The sequence below is a fragment of the Pocillopora verrucosa genome, chromosome 3 (assembly GCF_036669915.1).
Source record: "Pocillopora verrucosa isolate sample1 chromosome 3, ASM3666991v2, whole genome shotgun sequence".
NCBI lineage: Eukaryota > Metazoa > Cnidaria > Anthozoa > Scleractinia > Pocilloporidae > Pocillopora > Pocillopora verrucosa.
Genome location: NC_089314.1, coordinates 14,476,566 through 14,489,382, shown reverse-complemented (window position 1 = coordinate 14,489,382; position 12,817 = coordinate 14,476,566). Strand labels below are relative to the sequence as shown.

Here is a 12,817-nt window from a genome sequence, read left to right as displayed (position 1 = left end):
ATAGTTTCCTCACTTCCGTTAGCGTAAATCGAAAGAGAGACACTTTAATTTTGAAAAATACTCCCGCGTTTCTTCTTTATTTTTGTAGATATTTTGTTAGTGACGTTGATGTAATGTTGAAATCAGAGCTTAAGTCTTCCTGCCTTCATTTACACAACATGGTCCTCAAACAAAGCGTTACGAATAGTAAACAAGCGCAGCGTGCGTGACATCACGATATGTCTATTTGCACCTCATTGTTTTGAATCTCCACGAGGGAGGAGGGGATGGTAATCATAAATTTTTTTCTTTCCCTTTAAATTTATTTAGGACAAGTCGAGCTCTTTCGACCGTTCTGGGATTTATTGGCACTAACATGTATCGTTTGCTATAGGTATTTCCCTTTCGTGTTCTGCTGAGGTACTTTTTGTTTCGAAAATTTGTTGTTGCAAGTTGGGAGCCCCTCCCGTCCACAGTCATGTTCAACTTTTCACACGTCTTCTAGAACTTGATTGACGATTCTTTGTTCTCGCGCGCCAGAATTGCTCACGCATTGTCACTTTCAACGTATCTTTGATTGATTTCGTTGTCGTTAAAGGATTTGCGATGTGGGTTGTTAAAGTTCTAAACACGGGTAAGCCTTCGACAATGTTGAAATATTATGTTTTTTCTCCATCGAAGAGCACATTCAGTGACACTGTTTCACCACCTGCTAGCGAAACTTTCGGGGTCCTTTCACCGATTCTGCGGGGACTTCGCAAACGCCGCTACACGTGGGGATCGATCGTTCAGTCGACTGAAATGCCATTTTCTTTGTTGTTTTTCTCACAGATGTGCACTGTTTGCCGGTATTAGTAGCGGTAGTGGTGTGCGTTTTCGCTCTTCTCCTCATGGTCCGAGGTAAACCTCGAAGAGGAAAAGTAAGTCATAGGCCATTTATCAAAACCAGAGGTCGTCGTCCTTCGCCAAGGATAACTCTCCTTTTCGGCAACAGGGTTAGTTCGAATATTTTTATTTTGAAAATTGTTGGTTTCCCTGACGCATTTTCTCTTTCATCGAATTAATGAACCGTTGAAAGCACTGAACGCATTTTGATTTCAAGTGGTATTGTTTAATTCATACGGCGAAATTAACAACTATCGAAAAATTTAGAAAATTCTCAATGAAATGTGGTGTTCATTAATTTTTTTTGATAGATTGATCTTACGGAAGACAGGAGTTGCTCGAAAACTTTACAAAACCTTATTGTTTATGAAATATGTAAGCAAACAATCCCTGTTCCCTCAAGTTTATTTGTTTTCAAATCTAATATTCATGATATACTAGCTTGCTTTTTCTGTATATGCGAATAAGGTCATCAAGATCCTATCTCCTTCCAAGAAAATAGACGGCTTGATCGCCGTCAAATAATTACGTATGTTTTTATTTGTGATTAGTTAGTCAAAGACAGTCAAAGAAAGTTCGAATTTCCGTTTTGCGGTTTTAAAATTTGCATTTCTTGTCGACTCGTAAATACTGTGGAAGACATGTCGACGCGATCAGGCAATTTCACTAAGTCACCACATGATTCGGTTTTACTTTGAAATCACGTAAAAAATCGAAACGTCACTTTGAATTTTCTCGAAAAGATCTCTTCAATTTAAAGCTAAACAATGAAACTTTTTTTTGTTTTTCATTTTTGGCACCAACAATACATTCGCCTTCCACCTGCTGATATTATACTAAACATCACGCAGGAAAAGAAAATTATCAATAAAAATTTAGTGAAGTGTATGTTCTCGCCGCTTTCATTGTCATACAATCTCTACAGGCCGCACAGAAATCTTTTTGAGGCGATCTTTGACTTTCTCACAATGTGCCTTACAATAATTTGTGAACTCTGTTGATAGGTGCAAATGTGTTTATATTTTTAAAAAGATAATCGAATTCAGACAATATTGTAATTGGACTTTTTGTGGGAGTTCCAATTGTGGGAAATAATTACCTGTTTACACAGTGAAGTCAAATTGTATCTACGAAAAAATTATAACAAGAATTTTTCAGTCAGGGTTGATTTTATATGATGTCAAGCAGCCATCTTATGATTGCCTTGCCAATCGATATCCAAATTTTGCTCAAAGTTTATATTTCACTCAGTCTGCATTAATTCTCAAGAGATTGTCCTATATTTTAAGTCCAGGTAAGATTACACTCACTAAATGTGATAATAAATATTCTTTTATCATGTTTTGACCCAAAGCACCAAAAATTATAACCCAGAAGATAAATAGACAATGTCATAAGGTATGATAAAATATGCAATCAATATCATCAGTGTAAATGCATGGGTGGACTTACAAGCTGAATTATAACATTTACTGGAAAACACAGTACATGCTACTTAAGGTTGTGGTCTGTTCTTAGTTATAAACTTTACTGATGAACATCTCATAAACTGATCCTGAAATAATAAAAGCCAACATGAAGCTTGAAATTTATTCTCTAAGGAATGAATTAATCAGCTGTAATTTGAATTTTTGTCATACGAATTGATGTGTTTAGAACTTTCAAGAATTATCATGTTATTGTGTTAAGGGCATCTTTAAAATTTGAACTCATAAAATGGGCTAAATGTTTGAAAAATGAAAAATTCTGATTTCAAGAGTTTTCTGCCTTTGTTAAACCCAACTTTATAAGCTTTCTAGTGGTTGCTTTTGCATCCCACAAAGGGAAATCAATTTGGCATAAATAGGTACATGTAATGTCAGTTGATGCTAATCTTTCCAAATCTCATCAAAGCTTAATCAAGTTTTGGGGACATACATTACCCTTCCTCTTGTCCCAACTTCTGCCCTCAGCAGTTAGCAAAAGTCCATCAAAATGCAAGCTCTCTTTTGACCCTCTTTATTTTGAACTTTAATTTAGTACAGGTAGCTGTCAAATGTATTAATTTAATCACTTGAAAATATTAGCTGAGCTGATTACCTCAGTCTGTAGCCTTTTTATTTTTAATTCTCTACAGTCAATTCCCACTATGTGGTCACTGCTTCCTGTGGGGCAGAAATTGTGGTTTGTTATTTTTCATTTTGAGAGCCATGCCATGGTCTTAACAAGAATAACAGAAACAATGCCTTTGTTGTTACTCATTGTTTTTCATTTTTATCTTGAGCTTAAGAAAATAAGTAATTATGTAAACCTACTCAGAGCTTTATTAAGTACTTATCATGTCACGAAACGGCTGAACAAAAGCTAAGATGCTAATGCTTGTTCATCTTAGAATAATCAGAGGCAATTTCCAGCTGTTTTATATAGTCAATAGGATGAAATGTAAACAATACAAATTTTAATGAGTCAGAGTCAATGTTAAGTTAAAAAATTTCTTAAAAATTAGCACTAACTAAATTCTGTTTGGCGACGAAGCTTAAGAAAAGAAACAGTTCTTCATTTTGTATCTGATACTTGAAAAAAAAACAAGAAAGAATTTCAGCCCTAAGATAGCTTGTGTTCAGGCTTAGATATTTATAATAAAACTAGTGATGACTTAAAAGTACAATTTAAGTTTGAATTGCTCTTGCATGGACAATAGTGCAATTTTGAATTGAGTATCAAGAGTAATACAGGATCATGTTGCTTTTGTTTTATTTCACCATGTGATTATTGCTTTTGTTTAACTCTTTGATTCCCAAGATCTGTTTGTTAGCTCTCCCCTCTAGCTGTTACAAATTTCCTTGTGAACATGTTACAAGAATTTGGTGTTAGATCAAGAAAACAATCTCTACCTGAAAAGTTTGAGTATTCCCATTACCTGTTTGCTGGATAACAGATGCATATCATTGGGAGAAGTTACCTTTTAATCACTTCTGGGAGTTAATAGGCTAAGAAAACTGGTGCCACACTCTCAACCAATCAGATGGAAAACATAAAATATCTTTATCTTGGCTACTTGCCTCTTCACACCCTTTTGGCAGTTTGCTTTTAAGTTACTTTGGGTTCTCACATGTTCCTTGTAATATTTCCCTTTGTTAAATTGACTCAGGCTGATATGATCTTGGTTTTGCAACACTCAATTTAGAAGCCCTTTTGCAGTCCTCTGCAGAAGTACTGCAAATTACAAATACATGGATATGATACAGTGATACAGCATTGCCAATGACTTGTTTATCCAGTTTTGTCTGGATTTAACCTTTCCAAAAATTGAATAAGAAAGAATGACGTTATGCTTTTTGAGTTTTCTGTATACCCCTCCCTTCCAGAATTGCCATTAAGGAATTTCTCGCAACAATATTGATCTATTGCCAAGTAGAAAGGTGATGAGGAGATTAATTAGTATATATTACTTTATTTAACCCTTTCACTCCCAAGATCTAAGTGTCAATTTCTTTGCAGTGTTCTAGTTCTGAGAATTTGATGTTAATTCAAGCAATATGTTCAATTGTTACTTAACTTTCTTCTCATCACCTTCATGCTTTTGAATGTACTAGTAATTTGTAAGGAACAGTTCCTCTCTAATTACCCCTGGGAGTGTTAACTCAGAGTGTTAACTCAAAATCCCCTAACAGCAATTTTGGGAGTGGGATGATTTAGTTAAAAAAAATAATTTGGCTTAAAGTAGATTGTGTTTAGTGTTAATTCTCTGCCTCATAACCAGTAGATGAGTGAAGAATTGCCTGACTGTTCAAACCTTGCTAAGTAAGCTAACAATGTTTGGTGCCTGCCCGCTCTGAAAAAAGAACCCTGCACTGACATTAAGACAAAAAATCAACACACCTCCAAGAACTTGCTCTTGCAGTTGCAAATTAGTTCATTAGAACATTAGAATTTGGTACAAAATTCCATGCATGGCAAAATGAAGAAAAAAAATTTTTTACAGAAGATAGAATTTGATTCTTTGTATGTTATCAATTATGCCTCATATTTGATTGTTTTTGTGACCAGGAATTTCCAAATGGCCTGACATTCACTCCCAAAAATTCTTCAAGTCAACCACCGCTGTCAATTAGATCTTCTCCTTTCAAAACAAGACATGTTAGTAATATCCCAGAAAAGTGTTGTGGAAACCGCACATGGCCAGATGTCTTGACCTCTGCCAATCACAGCCTGAAGCAAAAAGTTCCTCAGCCGAAAAAGAAAAAATCCATGAAGGAGAAAAATATGAAACCAAGAGTGTTGTTTGCATCTCAATCTGTCCATGAAAAGCAGGTTGGTTCCGAGGAAGATAAAGCTGAACTCATTCTACAGGACAGGCCAAAACGCAGGGATAATGGACATATTGAACAAGCTAAGACTAGCGGTTTGTGTGAACCAGACCCATCTTTGTCTTCAAATGTCAAGGAAAGTTGTGGGCATGCAGACAGTCTGGGTAAATCAATTTCTCCATTGAATACTAAAATTCCACCAGATGATGGACAAGTTTCTCACAACAGCTCATCAAGCACAGTAAATAATGAACATTTGCCTAAGGTTGAGGCAAAAATTGATACAACTAGGCTGTCTGCAGATGTACCTAAAACAGGAAAGCCCTATGAAGTTAAATGGGATGAACAAATTAAACAAGCTAAGACTGGTATTTTGTGTGAGCCAGACCCATCTTTATCATTAAATGGCAAGGAAAGGTGCAGGCATGTACATAGTCAGGGTAAATCAATTTCTCCATCAAATACAAAGGTTTTACTGGGAGATGGACAAGTTGCTCAAAACAGATCAACAAGCACAAGAAATAGTGAACTTTCACTTAAGGTTGAGGCAAAAATTGATACAACTATGCTGTCTGCAGATGTAACTAAAACAGGAAAGCCCTATGAAGTTAAATGGGATGAACAAATCAAACAAGCTAAGACTGGTGTTTTGTGTGAGCCACACCCATCTTTATCATTAAATAGCAAGGAAAGGTGCAGGCATGTACATAGTCAGGGTAAATCAATTTCTCCATCAAATACAAAGGTTTTACTGGGAGATGGACAAGTTTTTCAAAACAGATCAGCAAGCACAAGAAATAGTGAACTTTCAACTGAGCTTAATTCAAAAGTTGGTACAATTTGCTTGCCTGTAGATGTAACTAAAAGAGAAAAGCCCTATCAAGTTAAATGGGATGCAAAAATTTCCAGAACCCCTTGTGAACGATTTTCATATTTTTTAACTCTGAGAGATGTAGAGACTAATTCACGTGTATCTTCAGAACATGGCTCATCATTTGTAACTTTTCTGCCCATTGGAGGTCATACCTGCAGGCAAGGTCAAAGTCAGGAAAATTTGTCATCAACAAAAGCAACAACGAATACAAGTTTATGCCAAACTCTGCAGACTAATGATTGTCATACAGATAAGGTAGAGCACAAAGTTCCTGAATCTTCCCAAAACACTTCTGCACCTGATAACCGGGAAGTTGATGAAATTGAATTGATGGATCTGTCTTGGGACAATTCTGATTGTTTTAGTGGAAACAGTGCAGGGTCCAGAGAATCTAGCCCACTGGAACTTATTAAGGAAGTGAGTTGTTCATCTGACAACAGCATTGGTAAGAGTGAACGTAAAATGCGATCATCCAGGAAAAAGGCTGTAAAATCTCACAAGAGAGAGGTGGTTAACTTTCACTGTAACAATTGTGATGTCAGTAACGATGCTGCACATTTGTCCAAGACACAATCATCCACAGAGAAGAATGGAAAATTTCCCATCCAGAAGCCATTGACCTGTAACCATAAGAACTCTGATGCCAATGATGTTGTTGCTCAGGCATCAAAGTCTGAAGTGCATTGTATACTGTGTGGTATCAGATTGTCTAAACCACAATGTTTTTATAGTTTGGGTTCCCTGTGCACTGATGATGACATTTGTGAAACTACCTCAGATGATATTAATCGACATCTTGTAAGCGATGTTGACACAAACCCTCCAGCAGGGGAAGGTAAAGGTCACCCTGACACAGGATACACCAGCAGCGAAGAACTTGAAAATGAAAGTGTCTTGCCAAAAGAGGTGGAGGCAATTCTTACTCACAAAAGACGTAGGACAGATGGTTATGATGGTGATCATGAGAGTGACAGCAGTTTTGAATCTTTTGTCTTTACATTGTCTTCAAGTGAAGATGAGCGAGAAGCAGTTTCAGTCAAGGAATATGTGAAACAGGAAACAAATAAGAGACAGGAGATGGCAATATCACAGACTATAGAAAAGGTATGCATGCCATGTTTAAAGTTTTGAATACACCTGTAACTGCACATCTTGTGGCCACAAGAATTTTTCCATTCAGACAAGGTTTTTTATATTTTTGTCCAAACTTGAACCTTTTACACCCTAAAATCAGTATGCATATTATCCACACTGTTCTTTATGTCATTTCCTAATGTGCTGACAAGGAGAATTTGTTTTGTAATCCAAAGGTTCCTTCCCTGATGATCATTTCTGTTATTGTCATAACCTTAATGAGTGATTCAGTAGTGATATTATAGGGAGAAATTAGATGCTGGTCACTCTAAGGGTTTAAAGGGTTAATGGAGGAGGAGGTTCAAAGGAAGTGTTGGAAAATGAAAATATTATTGAGTACAGTAATTGTACAGCACAACTGCTTTTGAATCTACTCTCTTGTCTGTACAGATGGACTCAAAGTGAAACTATGATAAACTGTCTATAACCCACTTGTAGCTTTTTGTCATAAAATTAAAAAACATTCCTTAAACATCCATGCAGTTATCCTGGTTTGAACCAAGCAGCCAGTCTAAGTATGAAGGTCAATGACTCCTTTGATTATTCTGTTCAAAAGGTTTTGACATGTGCAAAAGTCATTTCCTTCTGCGCATGGTATTCAATTATTTTTACTCTCTAGCACATGACTTCAAAGTTTGTGAACCAAATCTTCCATTTTACTGGAAATTTTTCCAAAGACTAATAATAAACTGTTTTATTGCATGGAAAGTTCCCTATGATTATAGTTAGGTTGGAATTAGGCTAACATTATAAGACATTTTTGTATTCTATGCAACATTCATAGAAAAGCTTCTTCCCACTATGACTATTTTTCAATTTTGGTGTTATCAATAAAATTATGATGCTAGCTGACTCTTCATCATTCTGGTCAATCATGAGCTGAAGACTTCCTCCTGGCAACTGAATGAACATTCATATGAAGTATACTGTGAAATACATGAAAAGAATCCCTCTTTTTGCTCTAAATTTTAAAACACACGAAACTTATAAAGAACTCCTGTTATCTCTAAAAATTCTACTTAATCTAACCTTGTCTCTGTCAGTATAAGAGAAGGTCATTTGAGAGAATTTGAAGTTAATATCCAAATGAAACTTTTTTTGCTAATAAGTTTATCAATTCTCATCACCTGTTTGAAATTGTAAAGAGAAACTACCTGTTAATCAGTGGTGCCTACATAATTTTAACTGTGCTGATGAGGAAGGAATGTTCTTACATTATGGTTTTTAATTCTTGTTTTTTTCCTTTTTTTTCCCTTGAGGTCCAGAAATTAATTGCAAAAGCTCCAGCTGAAAAAGAGTGAATTAATCACTAAGACAACAGGGTGAACTGGAGCAGGTAAACAATATCTCCCCTCTTTGTCTGGTATCTGGTGGCAGTTTAAGTAGCAAGGGTGGCCTTCAGATGACATGTGACATGGTTACTCTTGGATTACACAAGTACATTTATGGTTGCAAAAGAGCTACAGCTGTTTTGAGCTACTCTGTTATGGTATAGCTTTGAGAATTGTAAATCAATACAAAATTCTTAAATAAGTCCTTACTTGTCAAAAATATTTAGGGGATTGAATTATGGAGTTTACAATGGTGGCAGAAAGTGAGACTAACTCTATTGCTTTCTATACCCATTGTTCTATCTCCTACTGAGAGAAAAAGCAAATATTTCTAAGAGAGGTAGCTTGGGAACTGATAAATATTTTGGTGTTTGCTATGAATGACACAATTCATTTCTTAATTAGCAATTGATTTGGAATAAAATACTGTAGATTGGTGTCACACCCAAAGGTTGAGATTCTGGTTTCAGCTCTTACATTGTGTCATTGTTTTAATAATTCTTGATTATTAGTGTAATTATTTCTTTTATATATTAATTTTTTTATACTTGGTAATCAATCTCTGTCAGTCATTCTTGGTTGGCTTTTCTCTATAGCATTTGACTTCATGGATGGTTAACTTCCTATCATTATTTATTCAAAGTAAGTCAATTTTAGTGTAACTTACATGAGAATTGTAAAAGAGAATTTGTCAGGTCTCAAGTTTTCCTTTTCATAAGGCAGAGGTTTTATGCTTCTCAGAAAATTACTCATGAAGAACTTTCTAATGGCATTTATGTGTTTAGGCATTATAAATGGATATCCTGATCAACCAAATCCCTTTCTTTCTTTTGTTAGGTGAAATGTGCCTGCATTGATATACCACTATTCAAGTTGTCCACCTTTCTCATTTGTGAAAAGAAGGCTGTGGCATGAGTTACCTTTCAATAGCTGGGGTACCTAAGGACATTCCTGATGTTAAATTAGCTGCTAAAGGTCACAGACACCATAATATTGTAATGTGGGAGAAACAAATGTCAACTACCATGTCTCTTGATTTGTCATGAATTGGATCTTTCATTCAAGGGACATCTGCAGAACTACAAATTGCCATGCTGGTTGTCTTCATTGCCTTCCTCACTTCTTACGCTCTTCACTTCTGTCCACTGTGGTGTCAATTTGCAGTGAGGGTGACTGTCTGTTTTATAGGTAAAGAAGACTAGCTGATTCATGATTTCACTGAAATGTTCATCCAATGTTCTGTTTTTCAGGATCAATGTCAGTATCTGAGCCACTTCACTGATAACAAGTTAGGGTTAATGTTGGGGAAAGGGAAGGGTAGGTGCACAGTTGCTCAGTTACTCACATTGAGGTGAATATTGATCCGTTTTTTGCATATGCAGGTAGAAATTGTTTAGTTTTGTCTTTAACTGAGATTGAAAAATTCCATGATGACCTCACAAGCTCTCTGACTTCTTGTATTTATTGGTGTCATTCATGCTGGTATGAGTCTAAGCTTTTTCCATATTGTGTTTTTATCCATCTTCTCTTATCCTCTCTGCACCCTTAAATGAAGGCCATGTCTTTTCCATCGAGTAGATGTGTCAACTGAATACTTGCCTCCTGATATATTTTTATTTTCTATCTCTTTTTAGCAATAAATCTCCTGGTGTCATCTGATATCTAATGTTCTCTGCGTGTACCTCTTCTACGACCTATCACTGTTTCAGTGCAATCCCTGACTGTCGTTTTAATGTTGCTTTCACACTTTTACACCCACATTATTCTGTGAAGCTTCAAAGCTCTTGGAACGCTCTACTCAGAATTTTCGGATCAATATCAGTATCTGGGCAACGGCCCACCTACCCCTCGGTTAGGGAAGGGTTAGGTGGGCAGTTGCCCAGATACTGATATTGATCCGAATTTTCCTGGTTGGTCTGTGTCCGTCTGTAACATTCTACGTATTCTTGTGAATGCCCATGTCTTCAAAGAATGTATTGCCAGCAATAAGTTGTGTGGTGCCTCCAGCACCATGAGGACCGATTCTGCTATTTGAACCTTGCTGATTTTCATCAACTTGTGCTTTGAAATCAACCGTAATCACATTCACATCATGAGTAGGGATTTCCATTCAATATTACCTATAGCTGAAGTAGAATTTATCTTACTCCTCTGTGTCGGTTACCTCAGTTGATGCGTAAGCTTGAACTACACTTACTTTGGCAAGTGATTACCAGAATCTTGCAGTTGCGAAGCGATTGTTGGTTGATTTCAGTCCATCGGCTCTTGTGTAGCGACTTTAATGAAGAACAGGCCTCCCACCCTTCACATGATATTTGCTGTCTTCGAAGCTAAGTGCTGTAAGGTTGACCTGGTCCCTCCATATTATTTCCCCAATGCCTAGCACATTCAGATCACATGCCTTCATCTCTTTTATGCCTTGAGCTGACTTTCCGCATTGGTAGAACTCCTCAAATTCGTGGCTACTTTTGTCACACTTTTAGTACTAAAGATTGAGTGTGTCCGGTATCTGAGTTCATATTGGAACTCATCTGCCACGATCATAGATGCAACATACTGAACCCCGTCACTTCACCGCTGGTTCCATAGTCGCTGGGTGCCACGCTTTTTCTTCTCGCTATTTCCCTAACGATGTTGTTTTACATGGTGAGGTCGCTACCCTTACGTCCGATCCTCTTCTTTTCTCGGTTGGGCTTAAGATCAGAAATGGCATTGTGACTTTAGTGATGGCTTCAGGTGTATAAATGTAGAAAACCTTCGCTAATTAATTCAATATATTTTTTTTAGCAATGAGATCTTTTTGTTTTCTGAGACGCTGTGTTTTCTATATTTGATTCAAAACACAAAGGTTATTTAAAGGGGAAGTTTAACATAGCTGTGTTGATGTTTAGCTAGCTTTTTAATTACTCGTCACCAAAGTTGTCCCGCTTACTAGTAGGAGGTAATAAAAATATTTATCATAACTATTATTTTAGCTTAATTATTTCAATTGTGGTCGTAAAAGTGGTCCATCCTTAAAAGGGGACCACATTGTTTAGAGAATTCTGAATTGAGATATCACCTTTTAAACTTACCAAATTTTTTTATGTAAATTTTCATATACTATTGTGATTCATTTTGTTAAACAAATAATTGCCTGTTTAAGATGCTTTTAGAATGTTCCGTAAGAGTTTGTGGACAAAAGACAACGTAAATTAACCATACATGAATTATTGTAAGCCTTGGAACTGCATAGGTGAATTGTAAAGAAATAACTTATAGAAGTGTATATTTAAGATTAAAAGTAAGATTATTAACGTTAAATTTAAAGCTACAGATTCAAAGCTAAGTCCTTTGAAGAAAAACAACAAATATATCTACATATATATATATATTGAGAATTCGCTACGCTGAAGCCTCACCCTCAAGGAGAGTGAGAAGTAAAAGGTTTTATAGAACTATTTTAAGGTCTGAGATATTTCATAAGCAATAAGGTCTGTCCTAAGGCGTGCACGAGGTTTCATTTAACTTTCACACATTTAGTAACTTGATCTACTGTTAAACAGGAATGGTTTTTTATTTAATGCGTTTATTTATGTTGAGCGTAGCTTTTTAGGCTTATTTAAGATTTCACACACGTTCATATTTGGTATTCAAATTTTTAGGGGTTTTCTACTGTGAGTTGCGGGGTTTTGGAGTATTTTTTATGAAATAGATCCTCAGAAACGTAACGAGTTACCCTTTTTTTCTAAATTTCGAGGGCTTCTTACATCTTGCGTGACCTTATACTATTTATAAGAACGTAACGAGTTACCTTTTTTTCCTAAATTTCGAGGGTTTCTTACATCTTGCGCGACCTTATACTATTTATAAGAATATTAAGAAATGACGCCAAAATAAAGGATGAATATTTATTAATGTGTGCACATATACTTTGAACTGTATTTGTAGTGGCGCGCGCAGCGTATGACCATTTGTAAAAAAATTGGTAGAAACCTATCAAGTCGAGGAAATTTGGTCCGGTGCGACAGTCCGTCCACGCAATTCTCTTTCGTTCGACTGTTACGTTTGCATCTCGCGTGCTTTTATAATCCTCTTTCGTTGGATCATCGCGTTAGTAACCCGCACACGTTTAGGTCTGATTATTTGAACAAAGTAAGCCGTTGTTTAACAAAACCGCATCCTAAACAATTCCTAATATAGTTCTCAGAACACTTAATTCTGTGAAATGCGTCAAGAGGGCCGAGAGTTAACAGGGGAAGGACATTTATTCGATTAAATCAACACTCTTATAAGGTCTACTGATTGCGTAACACCGTGCTTTGGGTTAGACCTCGCATAAATAA

The 12,817-nt window shown here is 36.2% G+C and overlaps 1 protein-coding gene across 2 annotated transcripts; it reads left to right on the top strand.

Annotated features, from left to right (window-relative positions):
* The first annotated feature begins 370 nt into the window (after positions 1-370).
* On the top strand, positions 371-12,385 carry LOC131773313 (uncharacterized). Of its 2 annotated transcripts, XR_009339339.2 has the most exons (6): positions 371-613; positions 811-974; positions 4,894-7,131; positions 8,421-8,497; positions 9,089-9,134; positions 9,330-12,385. XR_009339339.2 is itself a non-coding variant. In XM_059089308.2 (5 exons), exons 1-4 carry the CDS (start codon positions 586-588, stop codon positions 8,460-8,462), a joined length of 2,472 nt encoding a protein of 823 aa, XP_058945291.1. In that variant the 5' UTR covers positions 371-585; the 3' UTR covers positions 8,463-8,497; positions 9,330-12,385. The 2 variants fall into 2 exon arrangements, 1 of the variants encoding a protein (XP_058945291.1); XM_059089308.2 differs by lacking the exon at positions 9,089-9,134.
* Positions 12,386-12,817: the final 432 nt, after the last annotated feature.